Genomic DNA, 21,120 nt, shown 5'->3' on the forward strand with positions numbered 1-21,120 from the left:
AGAATCATACGCCCTATTTTACAATTCGCTCCTATTTCAAAAACTGTCATGTTCTCCAACTAATAGTATGTATATATATAGGTCTTATTTTATCATGTGGCTTGCTGAGCCATCAGCTTTTTGACATTGAATACTACTGGTTTAACCATGAAGAGCTGAATGATGGTAGGATCAGCAAGATGGGAATTCTGTCATTCAGCAAATGTGAATATTCATTAATCTCTGTATGAGACGGATTAATATATAATTGCTTCTTAGATGTCCAACTTCACACATGCAGGGAGGTTGCTAAGATTAAAATAAACTTCATCGTTAGTGGATGTTCAGCATTAGCTTGTCATGATGTGACAGTAAGTAACTGTGAAACATGGAGCTATAATCTGCAGAACTGTTTAATGGTGTGGTAGGCCATATATTTTATCTGACTAATAAATGGTCCAATTGATTAGCCACTCTATTGTGCAGCTACCAAAAATGAATAGATGTTAAAGAAATGTGAAGTTGAGTCCAAATTACAGTATTCCAAAAATCAATACAGTTGTATTCTTTGAGTTGTCACTGCGGTACACTTTTTTTGGGGGGGTGGGTGTAACCTGCTACTAAAGTTAGATTAAATTCTATCCTTTGTGTCTGCAAACTTCTCACCAACTGCAACAGGAGTGTTTTTTTCTTCCTATTTCATATTGATTAGAGCATTTCTGTAAAAGGATTAAGAAGGGGAGCTTGCTTCATCTGTCTTGAACAGCAGGTGAGCATTTCCTGGAAAGAATTTACAAGCTAAGAATTACAAACCGCAATGAGAATGTGTGTGGTGTGTGGGTTTAAAAAAAGAAAGATAAGTTTCATCAGTCTCTTCTAATGTAAGGGATCCTCTACTTCCTCTTTCCAAATCCTGGAAGGTAAACTGATCTCCCTCTCATTTCTGTTCGTGAATAGGGTGAATGAAGATAGGATCTTACAATATTTAAATTGCTACAGGTATCCTAGGTTTGTAGGTTTTATTATTAAATTAAACTGAAAAATAGGCTGTGTTGGATATATGTGCTTTTTGGTGCATTTGACTGCAAATATTTCTAGCAAAGTTTGAAAAAAAGGTTAGCTATGTTGGAAATCAGTAATGTTTCTGGAGAGTTACAGGCTAATTAATGTGACTGCTCATGCAGTCATCTTATAATTCCAAAATAACCAAGATATTTCACAAATGATAGCAGCACTGAATTGCATCCTAAATACAAGCAAGCTACCTAAGGTAGGGGAAAGGACTGAAAAGTTAGCCCTTTTATGACTTGTGGACTTCAACTCCCAGAATTCCTCAGCCAGTGTGCCTGGCTGAGGAATTCTGGGAGTTGAAGTCCACAAGTCATAAAAGGGCCAATGTTGAAGACCCCTGAGGTAGAGGTTATGAGGCCTAGTCCTCAGTTGCAGCTTATATCATGCACTGACAACCTCTTGATCACACAACGCTGGCTTCAACTTTTCTTCACCCTGTGAGTTAAACACCCTTATGCCATTGGTATCAAACACCCTTTGATACCATTTTGGGTATCAAAATATATGGATAATCTTTTTCCCCTGAATCTGATATTGTTTCCAAACAGCTTTGCGGTGTGTTAAATCTGCAAGGCTTTCTCACCCATTATCTTGATGTAGTGAGCCATTTTCCTCCCAGTTTTTCCCTCTTCCCTCTTGGCACTTTATTTATTGAATTCCTTTCATATCCATCACCTCCTTTCCTTTCTCTTCTGACATCAACTTCTCTCTCTCTCTCTAACAAGGTAGGGAGGGACAGAGACAGAGCACAGCAGATTTCCACAATTGCATTTGGGGAAGAAAAGGGGCCTTGCCACTTTCTATGTATTTGTCAGTTTCAATTGTTTTAGCCAGCTTGTGAGATTCAATTAGCCAGATCTACAGGATCTGGCTAGGTTCATATGGCATGGATTTACAGTATCTCCCTTCATTCTGGGATATTTCCTCCCTGCTATTTTTCCTTATCTTTATCTCACTTCTGTGTTAATGGAGGAAGAAGTGTCCCATAGGGGTCAAAAAAAGCCAAAATGGTGTCAACAATCATGAAATCAAACCACCAATCTTTTTTATCGGCATCAAGAAAGTCAAGGTGGCTGCCACAGCTATGCAACTGAAGTCCTACCCATTTCATGTACATTGATACTCGTAAAAAAATGTAGCAGGCCTCGACTGCAGGGTTGTAGCTGTCATCTTGACTTTTTTGACCCCGCTGCCCCTGCCAACACTCATGAAAGTGCTCAAATGGGATCCAGAAGAAAGCAAGAAAAATTAGCCTAAAAAATACAGGCAGAGGCAGAGCCCTGAAGTGAGATCCATCTATTCCTGCCACAATGCCCAGACTGGCAGATGTTTTACCACTGACTGATGATGTGCTGAACGGGAAAAGAAAATCAGTCACCTTCAGCAGTGATTCTGAAGTAGCAGGACATGGATTAGTATTATATTAGAAACTAGCTGTACCCAGCCACGCGTTGCTGTGGCTCAGTCTGGCAAAAGTGTGTGTTGCTTTTACGTCCAACAGATGGTGCTGTTTTTCAAAAAAGCATGTTTTACCTGTCACAGGTGTGACATCTATATAATATAGGTATATAAAAACATGTGCATATTCAAATGCAACGTTGTGTCAAAATTTCAAAGCAATTGGTGAAGAACTTTCGGAGATTTAAGATTTTGAACAAATGAACATTTACATTTTTATTTATATACTAGCTGTACCCAGCCACGCGTGGCTGTGGCTCAGTCTGGTAAAAGCGTGTGTTGCTTTTATGTCCAACAGACGGCGCTGTTTTTTCAAAAAAAGCATGTTTTTACCTGTCACAGGTGTGACATCTATATAATATAGGTATATAAAAACACACACGTATTCGAATGCAACGTTGTGTCAAAGTTTCAAAGCAATCGGTGAAGAACTTTCAGAGATTTAAGATTTTGAACAAACAAACATTTACATTTTTATTTATATAGATAAAATATAGCAAATGTTATATTTCATTATGTACAATCTTCTAGGAGAGTCCACTCAAGGAGACGTAGACAGCACTGCTTGTTTATGGAAGTTGGTGAACTAACTTCCCAAGTCTTTAAATGTGCAGTATGATACTACAGGCAGTCCTCCATTTATGACTGAAATTTTGTTCGTAAGTTGTGGCAATCGTTAAGTGGGTCACCATATGCCTGCGCCCGATTTATGATCTTTTTCGTTGCAATTGTTTACAGAACACCACAGTTGTGAAGCGAACCCACTGTTCAATATGGGACATTGTTTGCTGGAAATCAAAAGTAAATGGTAGTTTCTGGCAAAAAAATGTCATAAACTGAAGTCACACGACTATGAGAGACTACATACCGTCATAAATGCAGACCAGTTACCATGGGTCACATAACCGTCATAAATGCAGACCAGTTACCATGGGTCACATAACCATGGGTCACATAACCATGGGTCACATAACCATGGGAAAGAGGACCTGGCCATTGTAACTTCTAATCCACCTTGTAAGTCCCTTTCCTGGGTCCATCTTAATTTCAGTCACTAAACGACCCGGTCATAAGTCAAAAAGTACTTGTAGTACCACACTGTCTGCTGTGGTTGTCATGTAGTTCCTTCCCCAATACTGATCTCTTATCAGTACAGGTTCCAGAGCTAACATTGTCTGGAAACTCCTCCAAAAGTTGCAAGAGGAGGCAGCAGCAATAGGGGAGGCACATACTTTTGTCCATTTTCTTTTCTGTGGCAGGTTCTGGTTAATGTACTAAGAACGAATAGCTGATGTGCAGATAATCCTCTAAATTCAGGTAAGAGAAGAGATATCCTAAAACGCTGTCAGCCTGGGCTGTTAAAGTCTCCTTGAAGTACCGAATTGACCTGGCATTCCTCTTTTGGTGCAGATAAGAAAGTTACATTCCATTCTTCTGTTTCCTTACAAGAATAAAGAGACGTCGGGAAGCAACCGAGGCTTCCCGAAAATCAAACGGGGGGGGGGGGGGGTCAAAAAGGGAATTGGGTTCGTGCGGGGAGAGGGGAGGGCGAAGAGGGATGCGGAGGGCGCCGCGCAATAACAACGGGCTTGTGTTTCCAATTACCGTGGCCCTCCTGGTATATCTGGATCCATCCATCCATCCCATCGTCTTTTCCGAGGCGCGGGCCCTCCTCTCCCGCCGCCACCCCACTCCCCCCCCCCGCGTTCCCTCCCCTCCCTTTCCCCGTCCGGTGCTGCCTGCCAGACATATGGGATCAATCAGAGCTTAAGCCTCGGTGCCGATGTGTTTGCGTTGGGAATGTTGACAGCCTGGCAGACACCGGCGGGGCTCTGGTGACAAGGAATCTCAGGCAGCAGCAACTTCGGCAAGAGCGAGAAAGAGGACGGGGGAGAAGCGGAGGGAAGGGAGGGGAAAAGAGACACTCGTATCTGGACCGGGGCTGCCTTTGCCTTTGCAGCCCTGCGGGGAAGGGCTTGTGAGAAGGCGGCGGCGGAGAAAGAAGAGTCATTTCTAGCAAGGAAGCGCCAAACGCGCGCAGTCCTCGCCACGTGCGCGCGTTTTAGGCTTCAACCCAGCCGTCGGGAAAGGGCCGGGCCGGGCCGGGCGTGTGAGGAAGGAACAAACTCGAGAAAAGGACTTTAATCGCGGACGAGCCCGGAGGGATGTGGCTCGCCGGCGTGTACTTGTGGGTCGGCGGGGCGCTGGCTTGGGCGCCCGTGCAGCCCCGCAGCCAGCCTCGCCCCTTCAACCTGAGCTCTCTCGCGGCGCTCTCGGCTCCGTTCAAGCCGGCCTCCCACGGCCCGTTGTTGCCGGGGGCGGCGGCGGCGACGACGACGGGGAATAAAGTGGAGAAACTCGGCCGGGCTTTCAAGCGGCAGGTGAGGCAGCTGCGGGAGAAGAGCGACCGCTTGGAGCTGGTCTTCCTGGTGGACGAGTCGTCGAGCGTGGGCCAGGCTAACTTTCTCAGCGAGCTGCGCTTCGTCAAGAAGCTGCTCTCCGACTTCCCGGTGGTGCCCACGGCCACGCGGGTGGCCCTCGTGACCTTCTCCTCCAAGAACCACGTGGTGCCACGCGTGGACTACATCTCGCCGCCGACTCGGGCGCAGCAGCGGCAGCACAAGTGCGCCCTCCTCAGCCGCGAAATCCCGGCCATCGGCTACCGAGGGGGCGGCACTTACACCAAGGGGGCTTTCCAGCAAGCCGCGGTAAGTTGGCTGGGGGTTGATCTGGACTTAGCTTCCTAACTCCGGATTAAAAACTCGCAGTTATTCAGGCACGTATTAGAGACCTGTTCCGGTGCCGACTAGAACCTAGGGCAGGGGTAGGCAACCTTGGCTCTTTTATGACGCGTGGACTTCAACTCCCAGAATTCCTGAGCCAGCTTGGCTGGCTCAGGAATTCTGGGAGTTGAAGTCCACGAGTCATAAAAGAGCCAAGGTTGCCTACCCCTGACCTAGGGAGACTTGGGTTCAAATAACTGCCAAGTTCTGATTACAGGTAGTTCTCGACTGACCACAATTGAGTCCAAGCTTTCTGTTGCTGAGTGAGATTTTGTCAAGTGAATTTTGCCCCATTTTACCACCTTTCTTGCCACGGTGGTTAAGCAAATCACTGCAGTTGTTATGTTAGTAACAGGGTTGTTAAGTGAATCTGGCTTCCCCATTGACTTGGCTTGTCAGAAGGTCGTAAAAGGGGATCACATGACCCTGGGACATTGCAACCCTCATAAATGTGAACCAGTTGCCCAGCATCCAAATTTTGATCACATGACCATGGGGAGGCTACTATGGTCGTAAGTGTGAAAAATGGTCATAAGTCACTGTTTTCCGTGATGTAACTGTGAACGGTCACTAAATGAAGTGGTGTAAGTCGAGGACTACCTGTACTCCTTTTGTGGCCTTGATCGAGTCAGCTTGACGTAATAACTAAAGTGATAAAGTCCTGTTCTCTTAAAACTGCAGATTGACAGTTTCCATGTGACTCTGATTCTTGCTAATCAAATAGTTTGAAAGAATGGAGTGGGCTTACATTTTTGGCTGCCACTTCTGAATTGCTTTGTGCTCAAAAAACTCTGCAGGGCTACACCAAGCATGAACTTTCTTTAGCAGCTTTCTCCATGCTTGACAAATCCACTACATTTCCACACAGCATGATCAATACTTGGGAATTCTGACAGTGTATTCTCCGATCTAGAGGGTACCAGCTTGGAGAAAATGGTCATTCTAGGATATTTATTTGTAACTTGAACATTTAACATATGTTGGAATATTGAATCAGAAAAGTCCATCTTTAGAGACGCTACTGCGATGGATAAAGATGGCCAAGCCATCGATCCCCATGTGGCTTCCTGACAGCAGAACCATTTAGGGATGACTTGAACATTTGAACGGGGCATCCCAGATAACAATACAAAACTTGTATACATTTTTACATTTGTAAGACTGTCGTGTTTTTCCAGGAGAACTTGAATAGAACAAGCTGTAACATTGGCAGTTCATAATTTTTCAATGTCTTTTTAATGAAAAAATGATGGTGGATTAGGTGGTGATTTTTAATGATGTCATACAGAATTCCTATCATACAAGAAAAGAGACAATATAATAAATACTCTCTCCACTCATCTTCCCTAATTAGAATCTCCTATATGTTATTAAGTATGGAAGCAAAAAAAAAAAAAGGAAATACAGTGGCAGCTTAAAAACTAATAAATATATTATCAAATAAGTTGTCACAAATCTCTATTCATCACAGATGATCTGCTGAAAAGGTATAATAAAGGCATCCATATTTTTCTTCTGATTGACTAATAATAATGTTTGAGGGGCAGATCAGTTTTTATTACCAAAAATTGGTAAGGAAAAACACCTCTTTCTCCCAACACTCACAGAAAAAAACCCTAATCTAAACCAAGCTTCTCACAGATGTTTTTAGTCCCAGAGAATTATCCTGGAAGCTCTGATCTCAGATATCCCACAAAATATAAAATTTGACCCTAATGTCATATGTTCAGAGCCAAACCACATAACTACATTTATTTTCTCCACAGCATAATGTAACAATGTCTCTCCCATTCCATCACAGCTGTTCTTCACAAAAAAATGTTTTCCCCGAAATGTTTCTTCCATCAAGTTTCAGACCAATATGAGTGAAATACACATGGATATAGAAGGGGTACTGGAGTGTGTATAAAGTGGATAAAAAGGCTTTAAAAGGAAAAAAAAAAGTTGTCAAGAGAGGTTTTGAGTACGTGTTTCTTCACTGCCAAGTGCTGAACTGCTTTGTATATGGTCAATGCATTCTGAAGTGCTTTGCATACACTATTGACTTTGGCAGGCTAAACCATATATTGTCCTACAGATATTTAGCTTCCATCAGCTTAGCTAGCACAATCAGTTGTGAGAAATCATGGGAATTCAGCAACTTTTGGAGGACTATAGTTTGTCCAAATATAGATGCTGATCGGCTGTTCTTATTTAAACTACAAGCTGTGTGTGTTGACCTCACACACCAAGCATAAACAAATAAAGACATCAAATAGCAAGCAGGAATCTGTAAATCAAGGTCTGAAATTCAGTGTTTGAACTGGACTCATATTAGAGTCAAATGATAAATAAAGGTAGTCCCTGATCATGAAGGGGAAATTGATTAAGGGATTAATAATATGTTCCATGAACAAATTCAAAAAGATACATATTTTATATAAACATTATCAATCCAGGAAAGAATACAGAACTAGTTTTAAAATTTTTATATTCAGATTAGGGAAAGTTAACATATTTAAGCCTTATTCATATTTTATGGGAGGATGCCATCTATATAAGAAAGAACACAGAAGGCTTTTTCAGAAAGCAATTATGTCCATGCAGTTTGAATTTCCTCATCCTATCAAATGAAATTTTGTAGCTTGGATAGTGACAAAAGAAATATATTGGGCAGGAAAGTATCATGATAGTAATTCTTTGTTTTCTTAATGATGTTATATATTGATTGCCCTGTTTTAGGTATTGGAAACTAGCAAGTATGCTGCTTGCATTCTTTTGGCAGAGGGAATTGCAGAATAAAATCAAAAAGTACAGTAGTATTATTTTCAAACTAGGTTTTGACTCAGTTTTATGAGGAGAGGAAGAAGCCAAGGACCCCAGTTCAAAAGTAACTTTATTATCCTCATTTATCATAACATACTGATGTGCTCAGTTTGTACAGGGAGATGTAACATTATTAATAGCATGTTGCAATAATTAAGGTAATACTGATGTTTTATAAAATCTGCTGACCAAAGAATACTATTATTATTCTAAAATTACTGAGGAAATGAAGGAACTTGCACTTTAATAACCATCTTTATTTTCTTCCTATGAAGAATTGCACCATTGCCTTCTATTTTCAAGCTCTGTTATATTACATTTGTCTTTTTGATGGGAGAGATTCCACTGTTTTTCTAGCCAAATAAGACTAATTATTTTTTGCAGGCCAGATTACAGCTTTAGTCTTTTACAGATTCCTGAGAAAAATGCACTTGCTTTTTATGTGTCACTTTAAAGCCAAAGCTCCTTTAATGAGTTTACTCATGTAAAACAGCTGCTTTTTTTCTCAGTCACTCAGGTTATGAAGAACCTTGTCTTCCAAATAATGTTCAAAGCATGCGCAGCTCTAAGTATTATAGGTATTATAAATACTTTTGTAGAGAAGAAAGAAGTTCACATAGCAGTGTTCCTTTAGTTAAAATTTATACACAAGATGAAAGAAAGGATAATGTTATTTGGATATGTGAATGACCTCAGTCAAAATTTGTCAGAAAACACAAAGGGGCTAAGATAATTTATTACATTTGCTGCAGAGTTGTGATTTATGATATCACTATGATCAGTCATCCACCCTTGCTCTAAATACAGCTTTAATTTGTAGATTGATTGGTTTTTGCTTTTTAAGAAGTGTGTCTTTAGAGACCAAGGAATGCCCTGAGTTGTTTTAGCAGTTCCTTCCTGGAAAGTATAATTACCTTCTACAATAAAAGAAACAAAGGCACTGATTTTATTATTGCTTAACTGCAATTAGTTATCTTTTTAACTAGAAAGAAAAATACTTCAGTTTTTTCCACTTTGGGTTAAGAGAAATATTTACTGAAAAAACAGACTTTGTTCTGACAAGTTAATCAATTACATGATGATAGAGGAACTTAATTGCACAGTTAATTAATTGTAAAAGAGAAGACTGTCTAAGAAGAATTTTGAAGGAAATTTTAAACATTGCTTCAGCATTTTAAGTACCTTATTCATCAGAAAGAAATAGAACTGTAAAGTTAAGATGGTCCTACCAAAAAGGAAAATCAGACAAAGAAAAAAGTACAAATGCCCATTATTATTTTTTTGCAGTGACTAAATTTCCCCTTATCAATGTAAATGGCCAACTCCAGTTGAAACCCTTACTGAAGTCACCCCCAACTCACTGTTTATGTGAGGTACCTGTAAACATGCATGTATTATAAATATGTGTATATATACCTAGCAAACAAATTTTTATCGGCTTGCTGAGAGCTGTAGTGAGCAAAATTGTTCAACAAACAGGATACTGATCAGTAATCATAATAATACCACTATTCTTATCTTTTCTCCCCTTTGCAACTCTCCTTACAACCCCAGATATCTTCTATGGGACTGAAAGTCTTCAGCCAAAGAGGATATAGTGCATGAGCAAAAATTCATAGGAATTATTTAAGTTACTTATTTGTTGTCCCAAAGGTGTTTTTTCACGAGGCACCTGGACTTTCTTTTTTTCTCTTTGAAGATGTTTCGCTTCTCATCCAAGAAGCTTCTTCAGCTCTGACTGGTTGATGGGGAATGGAAGGATTTATACTCCTTGCAGACAGCTGGTCATTTGCATTCTTTTAGAGAGCCGTTGATGCCACCTGGAGGCTTATCTGTGTTGTCAGGATCACCTGAGTAGTGCAAATGGGTGTGGAGCCTTCTTGGAACTGTTTCCTTTCAGAAAAAGGAAAGAAGTAGACCATCACAGTGCTGGGGAAAAAGCTTTCACCAATATCTAAAAGACATCATTCCATTCTGTATTTTCCTCTGTCTACCTCACATAGAAGTGTTGATTTTACAGTGGTCCTTCAAAAACTAAATTGTATAAGAAAAGAGTGAATGCTGGTATACGAACTCATGAGCAGGTCACCAACTTGATAATTTTGCTTAATTTTCTCTTTCTTTCTTTCTTTCTTTCTTTCTTTCTTTCTTTCTTTCTTTCTTTCTTTCTTTCTTTCTTTCTTTCTTTCTTTTTTAGCAAATACTGGTTCACTCCCGTGTAAATGCTACCAAAGTAATATTTTTGATTACGGATGGCTATTCCAATGGAGGGGATCCTCGTCCCATTGCAGCATCCTTGCGTGATTTTGGAGTAGAAATCTTCACATTTGGGATATGGCAAGGCAATATCAGAGAGCTGAATGACATGGCTTCCCACCCAAAGGAGGAACACTGCTACTTGCTCCACAGTTTTGCAGAGTTTGAAGCTCTAGCACGCCGAGCTCTTCATGAAGGTATTGGATCTAAGTCTGCTTTGATTATCTGTTTGTTTTCAAGGTCAGGGATGATATATGATCTGAATTTGAAATATATGGCTGTTCCTCCAATACAGGTAGTCCTCGACTTTATGACCACAATTGAGCCCAAAATTTCTGTTGCTCAGAGAGACACTTGTTGAATCAATTTTGCTCCATTTTATGACCTTTCTTGCCACAGCTGTTAAGCAAATCACTGCAGTTGTTAAATTAGTAACATGGTTGTTAAGTGAATCTGGCTTCCCTATTGACTTTGCATGTCAGAAGATAGCAAAAGGTGATTACATGACCCTGGAACAATGGAACCCTCATAATATGAACCAAGTGTCAAGTGTCTGAATTTTGATCACGGGGCAGCAGGGATGCTGCAATGGTTATCAGAGTGGAGAATGGTCATAAGTCACTTTCTTCAGTGTCATTGTTACTTTGAACGGTCACTAAATGAACTATTATAAGTTGAGGATTACCTGTAATAAATTAACTGGAAGATAATTCATTATGCAAGCATAATGTACTAGAAAGAGTACAGAGAAGAGCAACAAAGATGATCAGGGGACTGGAGACTAAAACATATAAGGAACGGTTGCTGGTTTAACGAAGAAAAGGACGAGGGGGGACATGATAGCAGTGTTCCAATATCTCAGGGGCTGTCACAGAGAAGAGGGAGTCAAGCTATTCTCCAAAGCGCCTGAAGGCAGGACAAGAAGCAACAGATGGAAACTAACCAAAGAGAGAAGCAACCTAGAACTAAGGAGAAACTTCCTGACGGTTAGAACAATTAAGCAGTGGAACGACCTGCCTCCAGAAGCTGTGAATGCTCCAGCACTGGAAGTTTTTAAGAAGAGACTGGACAGCCATTTGTCTGAAATGATATAGGGTTTCCTGCCTGAGCAGGGGGTTGGACTCGATGACCTCCAAGGTCCCTTCCAACTTTATTATTATTATAACATTGTCAAACAACCCCATCCTTTGCCCAAATGCTATTATACTTATTTTCAAAGTAGATTTTTAAAAAAAAGAAAATTCTGGACAGCCACCAGTCTGAAATGGTATAGGGTTTCCTGCTTGAACAGGGGGTTGGACTAGAAGACCACCAAGGTCCCTTCCAGCTCTATTCTGATTGATTGATTGATGTTCCATTTGACTTTAAAAGAATTCTTTTGATTATGATTTCATGTCTTTCGTTACACATGGGAATATAATGTATGTGTGGCAGGTGCAGAAGTATATTGTGACCAATGACCCCAATCTCCATATAGTAAAAAAATGCAGTTTTTAGGACACCTTATTTTTGTAGTTCTGAATAATCCATTCACTTTATTTTCGCCTCTAGGTTTTACACTTATATAGAGACTTAAGCAGTATATTGAATCCTGCCTCCTTCTCTATTCAATATATAATATTTCTGCATTGAATAAACAAAGTATACCAGATTTGCTTTTAAATTTGTGTAGGTTTTCAGAATTGTAAAAAATTGAATTGCATTTTATAAATACAAAAACTAAAAATTGAGTTGCATTTTATACACAGTCAGAAGTTTTTTTGGATTTTTTTCTTTTAATATCTTGATCACAGAGTAAACGTTTGTATTAAAGCTTTCAGAACTCATTTTTAACCATATGTTCAAGAGACTTTACCTGATTAATGTACTGGGTAATGTTGTCAGATAAAATTGGAAATATTAAAAATACCTCTAATATTTTTCATCTTTTAAGAATAGAACAATGCTTTTTAGATAGATATACCTTACTTGGGACCAGTTTTGACAAGTCATGTCATAGGTCCCTTTAAGCAACAGGGATGTTAACCCTCATTCATCTCTTTAGAAAATCTTTATCAAAATCAGAGTGCAGTTTCTGAGAATTATTTTTTACCTTTCTTAGAGGGTTCAACTCTATTCTCAGCCATGATAGAGAAGAAAACTTTGGGCAATCACTATGTCTCAGTTGAACCTTCCTCAGAGGGTTTTATTAAGAGGAAAAACTGAAGAAGAGCGTGCCGCATATATTGAAAGATAGACAGACAGACAGATAGATCCATATTATATTGTTAAATCAGTGAAACCTTAAAGAAAGGGTAGAATTTACTTTAGAATACCAAACAATAATGTTTCACACAAACAGAATGAAAGAGGATTAAACCTAGTGTGGTACAGACTTCTGCAGCTCAGTTTTATTATAATAAAGTTTGCATAGAAGAATTATTCAATACATTGTATCCATGGAAATTAATTAGCAGAGGAAATTAATTAGCAGATGCAGATTTCCAAGTGTTAATGAAATGGAGCAGAACTATCATTGAAAATTAACTGATTTCCCATTTTCATCAAATATCTGCTTGAACAGGAAAGATAAATGGATTTTAAAATATTTACCATTATTTTAATAAGTATAACAATTAGGATTTAGCTTGCTTTTTGCATTTAATTGAAATTTATACTTTAAAAAAATTCTATCTAGATGAGTAGATGTCTCTAACTATTTATTTGCTTATTTATTTGGAACCCCTATCGTGTCCTTCCAAATATCCTAATTACAGATTTGCCTTCTGGAAGTTACATTCAGGAAGATATAGCGTATTGCTCCTACCTTTGTGAGGGGACTGAAAATTGCTGTGATGCCATGGCGAGCTGCAAATGTGGTACCCACACAGGACACTTTGAGTGTATTTGTGAAAAGGGGTACTACGGCAAAGGACTACAGCATGAATGTACAGGTTAGTAACTTTTCTTCCATTATATTTGTACCAGGCTTGGCTTGGGCAAGGTTGTTCAAGGTTGTTCCCAGCACTATACTTATGTATCAACAGAATGAATGGTTTTATAGAATTTATAACACATTCAAACGATGTCTATAACAGCCAAAGTCCAAACCTGAATATTTAGCCAGCCAAATGGCTCATAGCTCCTTGTTTTTGTATTTTCGTATGCAATTTCCATGCTTAAGAGTTTTGATGTGTTAAATTTGAGGTCACAGAGTCATGTAACGCATATAGCCCTCCCAAAAAAAACCATTTATATTCATGATACAAAGATCCATCAAAGAATTTTTCTGTACTGTAGTGTCCAGTGAGTATGTTCTTGATGGAAAACATGGGTTTCTTATTTGTGTAGACATTTTCATCTTTCAGGTACCCTATCTTGGATATCATTAGACCCAAACCGTCATTCAGATTCAATTTTTGATTTAGCTACCTATATAATAGTTAGTGTTAAATAATATGCATTTTCTTGTAAATATTGTCAGTATTTAACTAGATACATCTTGAGAGTCAATACATTTCATGGATTTCCTAACTGGCTAGGTACCAGCACCTATATATTGCCTTGCAAAGTTCTCTCCACAGTAGAGATCTTAGCTTGCATAAAATAGTATAACCATGCTTGGGGCAAAACTGGACTGATTGTGCTTCTAGTTAAAATGTGTGATGTTACAAGTAATGTGGTTTTATCTAGGTTGTTATGGATATGTATGAAAGTAGAAATCCATAGGTAAGAAAAAGTTACATGATATGCTCCACTGAATTGTGATAATAGCAGAATCAAAAAGGACTTCTGGGAAAATTTGTCCAGTATTCTGAATGAATGCAGTCCAGGAGAGAAAGTGTTTTCCCAGGTGATCTGAATCAAGGACAAGATAGGAGTAAGAAAAAATAAAATGTGATGGGCTATTCTAAAAGCCAAAAATGAGTGAAAATGCTGGCTCTTTGGTGAGTGTCTACTTAAGGAAAATACTGTTTCAAACAGGTGTATTAAGCTATATTTGTTCAGGCAGACACTATGGAAGAGAGATATATTAAAAAGCATGATGGATCTCATTATTCATAATAAAAGATTGAACAAATGAACAAAGGATACAAAAGTAATGAGAAATTCTAGATTTGAGTTTTTTTGGCAGCATGGATCTTGAGAAAAAAAATGAACATGGAAGGAAAAGAAAGAAGTGATATAAAATAGAATGCAAATAGAATGACTGCAGAAAAAGAATGTAGGAATCTTATATGAAAACGAAGAAGACAGAGTTATCTCCCAACAAAGTTGGCAAGAAGATCTAAAGAAAGACAGTGTGGAAAATGTTGGAAACACAGTGGAAAGAATTATGTAACAGAGCATGTGGAGGGTATGTGTAATTATATGAAAAAGAATGCTTGGTAAAATGACGAAGTGAAAGATGCTGTAGATAAGGGGAAAACGCATAGAAGAGAATGAATGCTTCCAAATCTGAGAAAGTTTTGTATACAACTAAGACAGTGTACAGAGAGAAAAAGATATTTGCAAAGAACAAAGTGAAAGGGAGCAAGGAATGGTTAAGATGAAAAGAAGCAGAGAAAATGCAGGGGCATGTTGATGGAATTAAACAATTGTTTTGGAAATGGTGAAGATTGCTAAATAAAGAGTCCGCAGGAGAGTGAATGGAATTAAAATAAAAGTGATCAAATTATTTGGAATGAAATTGAAATGAGGAGATGCTGGAATATTTGTTTAAAGTATTGATATTAGTTGTATGTGGAAAAATGGAATTGAAACAAATTCTACATTAATCTCTTTCTGGAGGGAGAGGGAGAGAGAGAGAGAAAGAGAGAGAGAGAGGGAGAGAGAGAGAGAGAGAGAATAAAAAGGATGGTATGAATGCTGTGAGAGATTTGGAAAATGGTTTTAAGGCTGCTATTATAGATGGTACAACTAGAAAAAGTTAAATTATTATATGTTTATTTAACAATTAGTTGTGCAACTTGTTTGACATCTGTGAAGGTTGCACTTGTAGCTGAATATTGGAGAAATGTGATTATTATTCCCCTACAAAGAGAAAGGTAGCAAGAGGAAATGCAAAGATGATTCATTTTTAAGTGTGCCTGGAAAGTTTTTCAATAAAAATAATTCTAATTGAAAGAGGTAATGCTGGCCAAGACTTTTATGCTGAGCAAAGGATAGACAGACTGCAGTTTTGCTCATCAGCAGGTTGATAAGAAATACATGCTGAATTAGAGAAAGAAAACAATTAAGTGAACAGGTTTAATCTATTTAACTGAACATGATGTTGAAGATGGGTTGCTGGATGCACTGAGAACATTAAATGATAAAAGTAGGGTGAGATAAATAGAATGCTTAGCAAATAGTTCAACACCTAAGCAAGGATTAAAACAAAGATGCATAACGTCCCTATAATAACGGATTTATGGATAAATAAAATAAATGTTTGTGATGATGGCAGAGGTGTGTTGATTAAGGATACAACATACTTGTAGTTTTGTATGTAGATGATGCCATGTTGTTGGCTGAGAACAGGTGGCAGTAAGAAGTAGGTGTTTGAAAATTCATATATAAAAAATGAAGGTATTTGTATTTGTTAGCGGAAAGAAGTAAGAAGATTGTAGATATATAAATGGCAAAGCTAGAGCAAGTAGATGAATTTATATATGCTAGAAGAATGTTCATTAAAGAAGAAAAAAGTAGAAATTTTAAGACGCGGAATTGCTAGTAGAATCTTTGTTTTGAGGAATAAATAAATATTTGTTGAAAGAAGCAACAGTGGTTGCAATAAAGAGTGTGCTTCTGCCACTTTGTTACATGGAAGGAGAGCTAAGCAAGACAGAAGAAACATAAAAATATATTGAATACAGTAGGAATGAGCTACTTAAGTGTGTGTGGTAAAATAAAAAGAGAACAAACCAGGGCTTTTTTTCTCATAGAACGCCCAGAACGGAGTTCTGGCACCTTTTTTGGATGGAACCTTGTGGTAGGCAAGGCAGGTTGTATGATGTGTGTGAGTTCCGGCACCTTTTTTTTTTTTTTTTTTAGAAAAAAAGCACTGGAACAAACAATTATAAATACATAATTGAATACTTATGGAGAGACAGTACAAAAGAAGTATGTGTCATAAAGAAAGACTGAATGAAATTACAAAATAAATATATGAAGGAACAGAGAACGGAATTGAAAGTGAGTGGGAAACTGAGAAAATTGCTGTTTAACTTGTTAAAAGGTAATGTATAAAAAGTTAGATGGACGTGGTGGAAGCAAGGATGTTTTGCAAGGGAAAAATTGTGGCAAAGTATAATGGACATTGGTATAAACTTCATTTATTCATTCGTCTAATCATTCAATTTGCATGACTGCTTGTCTCAGCAACAATCTTAAAATCAATTAAAAACAAATGTAGCTTTATTTTTTTTTCTTATATTTTTGTCTTAAAATTTGTGTCTTAAAATTTCTTTTGGCTTACTGTTGCTTCCTCTGTTTCTGTTTGTGCATAATACTGCTTATCCCAAAAGGGAGGAGCAAGTATGTATAACTTAGTTATTTTTCAATTTCAATGGAGCAATTTTTACTATAGTTTAGTGGCAAAGCACATGTTAGACATTCAGCAATCCTACTTTACATTTAAGACTTCGCCATTTAAATGATTCTCAGGATAACATGAAACAATGCTGTTTGAGTTGCAAACTATAATACAGGAAGAATGGTTTAGGCCAGGGGTAGGCAACCTTGGCTCTTTTATGACTCATGGACTTCAACTCCCAGAATTCCTGAGCCAGCTGTGCCTACCCCTGGTCTAAACCAAACTAAAAGCCTCAATAAGATGAAATTTACTAAAGGAAGAAAGGGATCTACATATTAATGTTTAGTTGAAGACAATTAGAAAAGGAAACTCTGATGCTGTTAGCACTACTTCTCCATCTAGTTTATTGTCAGTACATAATACTAGAATTCCTCAAAAGCTTCTAGTATATTGGGCATGTAGGACATACAGTGTTTACAGAAATATGAATATACAGGGAATCCTCAACTTATGACCACAATTGAGCCCAAAATGCATGTTGTTACGGGAGAAATTTGCTAAGTGAGTTTTGCCCTATTTTGCAACTTTCCTTGCCACAGTTGTTAAATGAACCACTGCAATTGTTAAATTAGGAACACGGTTGTGAAGTGAATCTGCCTTCCCCGTTGACTTTGCTTGTCAGAAGGTCCCAAAAAGTGATCACGTGACTCTGGGATACTGCAACCGTCATATATGTGAGTCAGTTGCCAAGCATCCCGAAGGAAAATCACATGACTAGGGGGATGCTTCAACAGTCACAAGTGTGAAAAATGGTGATAAGTCACTTTGTTCAGTGCCGTTGTAACTTGGAATGGTCACTAAATGAACTGTTGTAAGTCGAGGACTACCTGCAATCTCTCAGAGTCGCTTTTCAGATTGAGATGGGCAACATATAAATTCAATAAATAAATACCTATGAAGGCATGCAAAAATATCAAGATGACATCTGTGATTCCATGATTGAAGCCCTGCCTCTTTACCTGGCTGGTGGCAGCTGCCATCTTGACTTTTTTTTAATCCCCCTTCTCAGCAGATGTTCCTGTGAATGCATTCTTGAGCTCCTCTTAGTATAATTTATTTTCTGTGGTTTGTTTTGGCATTTTACTTAGTTGTTTTCACTAATTGTAATAACAGCAACAGATCTCTAGCTTAAATTACGCTGTTGACTGAAGGTATTGTAATGTGAAATGTGTCCATTTGTCCACAGGTAGAATCTGGGGGATGTAATAGGCAAAAAAAAAAATATCCTTATGTTTGCCACAATCTGCATATACTATTACTGTTTGTTTTTGAAAATGTATAGGTATATTTTTTATTAATTGTTCTTGGCAGTGTACATTTCTGGATTTATTTTTGTATGAACATCTGTCATAGTTCAGCAAATAGAAGATTTTTAAGGATGGCATGCATTACATTAACATATTTTGCCATCTGCCTTGTATCTGAGGGACTGGAGCTGAAGTTGTATACACAAATAACATTTGGCCTAAGGAATTTATTGTTTATTATTTATTAAATTTATTGACCACAGGGTAGTTTTGGGTGGCTCATGATATTTGAAAGATAAAACTATGTATATAAAATACTATAGTACTACAAAAATACAAAATACAATACATAGACCCAGCTAAAAGACGGGGAGGGAGGGAGTAGAACAAGCGAAATGGTGTAGGGTTTCCTGCCTGAGCAGGGGGTTGGACTCAATGACCTCCAAGGTCCCTTCCAACTTTATTATTATTATTGTTGTTGTTGTTGTTGTTAATGACCTCCAAGGTCCCTTCCAACTTTATTATTATTGTTGTTGTTGTTGTTGTTGTCGTCGTCATCATCATCATCGGGGGGGGGGGGGAAGCAGTGGCATGCCTCTTCTGCCAGCATAGGTAGGGCAGGCCAATCCCAGTGGGATAAATCCCTCAAGTAGTCTGACAGAACAGAACAGAACAGAATAACAGAGTTAGAAGGGACCTTGTAAGTCATCTAGTCCACCTCTCTGCTCAAGCAGGAGACCCTGGCCTATACCATTTCTGACAAGTGGCTGTCCAGTCTCTTCTTGAAAGCCTCCAGTGATGAAGCACCCAGAATTTCTGAAGCCAAGCCATTCCATTGGTGATTGTTCTCACTGTCAGAAAATTTCTCCTTATTTCTAGGTTGAATCTCTCCCTGATCAGTTTCCATCCATTGTTCCTTGTCTGGCCTTCAGGTGCTTTGGAAAATAGGTTGACCCCCCTCCTCTCTATGACAGCCCCTCAAATATTAAAACACTGCTAACTGGTCCTTCTCTTCACTAGACTAACCATGCCCAGTTCCTGCAACGGTTCTTCACATGTTTTAGCCTTCAGCCCCCTAATCATCTTTGTTGCTCTTCTCTGCATTCTTTCCAGAGTCTCAACATCTTTTTTATAGTGTGGTGACCAAAACTGGATGCAGGATTTCATGAAGGGCTTTAAAGGTGATTGCCAACACTTTGAATGGCACCCAAAAGCAAACGGGCAACCAGCGCAGCTTGCAGAGAAGTGGTGTTACACGGGCCACCCTTGGGGGCCCAAGAAGCCTGTGCCACTGCACTCTGCACCAGCTCTAGCTTTCAAATGCTCTTCGAGGGTCGCCCCATGTAGAGCCCATTGCAGTAGTCCAACCACGAGGTGACTAGGGCTTGACTAGGAGCGCAGGGACTCCTGATCCAGAAGAGGCCGCAACTGGTGCACAACCTAAAGTTGTGCAAAGGCTCTCCTAGCTGCGACTGCCAGCTGTGCTTCTTGTAAACAGCACAGTCTTTCTCCAGTCTTGCTACAGTTCCTTAAACAAACAGACAAACCAAAAAACGGAAAGCCACCTGTGATCCTTAGTAGGGAAGAAAATAGAAAACTGCTTGGAAATCTTCAGATGAATGGGTGATGCTGCAAGCAATGTTAAGCAAAGAATTGAATGACCTATTAAGGTGCTGCAATCCTACTGCTTTGGATTTTCACAAATAAAACACCCTATTGTTGCAAAGCATATTAATGGAATATGGCTGAATCCAAAAAGATGGACTTCAAAATCTCCATTAAAACTAGGTATTTCTGACACTAGTAAGATATAAAATAGAATATAGGTGGTTCTCGACTTACAACAGTTCATTTAGTGAACGAAGTCACAACAGCACTGAAAAAAGTGACTTAAGTTTTTCACACAACCATTGCAGCATTCCCCTCTCCCCACACAGTCACGTGATCAAAATTCTGATGCTTGGCAACTGGTTTATATTTATGATGGTTGCAGTCTCCTGGGGGGTCATGTGATCACCTTTTGCAACCTCCTGACATGCAAACTCAATGGGGAAGCCAGATTCACTTAACAACCATGTTACTAACTTAACAATTGGAGCGATTCACTTAACAATTGTAGCAAAATGGGGCAAAACTCACTTGACAAACATTTCACTTAGCAACAGAAATTTTGGGCTCAATTGTGGTTGTAAGTTGAGGACTACCATGTAGAAATACACACACACACACACACACATACACACACACATATATATATATACATTGTTTGTTTGTTTCATACAGATTCAGAAAAACTGATGTTGGCTCCCTGAAGTAAACAAATACTATCACTTTCCTAATAATGTTAACATGGCATTTTGACTCTCCAATATAAAGCAACATTTAGATAGCGGTGATAAAACAGCATATGGTTCTTGGCTTTTACACAATTGAATAAACAGATGAATGCATTCCTGACAATACTATGTACACTTTCCCAATCATAAATTATTCTTTTCAAAGATTGCATGGTTAAAAAACTACTTACTATATAGAAACAGCACAATGAATTCCTTTTGGCTAAAAAATGATGGAATTCTTGATTCTGCTGGCATAACTATAGTCTTCATAGATTCTAGAATAGATAAGACTATTGTGCATTGGACCAAATTTTAACAGATTTGTAAGTGAAGTTTCACTTATGAAAATATCTACTATAATGAAGCAGAGAAGGTTAGTTCTCCAATAAGCATGGAATTATAACTTCCATGATCATTTCTGAACATCAGCCTTCCTCTCTGCTGTTTTATCTTCCTTTGATTCTGCTTTTAGATTTTGATCAAAAACATCTCACCCCAAATAAATATGAATATCCAATTTTATTTAAAAGGAGTAGATGTTTGATCCAATACTGGGGGAATGAGGGATGAGATGAGGGGAAGGAAAGAGATTGAAATCCTATTTGAAATGCAATACATTTATGTAA

The 21,120-nt window shown here is 38.6% G+C and overlaps 1 protein-coding gene across 1 annotated transcript; it reads left to right on the plus strand.

Moving 5' to 3' along the window:
• Window positions 1-4,673: 4,673 nt before the first annotated feature.
• On the plus strand, window positions 4,674-13,285 carry LOC107294809 (sushi, von Willebrand factor type A, EGF and pentraxin domain-containing protein 1-like; the record flags this gene model as incomplete). Its single annotated transcript, XM_015824071.1, has 3 exons — window positions 4,674-5,216; window positions 10,294-10,549; window positions 13,109-13,285. Coding segments are annotated over exons 1-3 (976 nt in total), but the record flags the coding sequence as incomplete, so codon positions are not given.
• Between the last annotated feature and the right edge of the window lie 7,835 nt (window positions 13,286-21,120).

The sequence above is a fragment of the Protobothrops mucrosquamatus genome, unplaced genomic scaffold (genome assembly GCF_001527695.2).
Source record: "Protobothrops mucrosquamatus isolate PMUCROS unplaced genomic scaffold, P.Mucros_1.0 scaffold2101, whole genome shotgun sequence".
Classification (NCBI taxonomy): Eukaryota; Metazoa; Chordata; class Lepidosauria; order Squamata; family Viperidae; genus Protobothrops; species Protobothrops mucrosquamatus.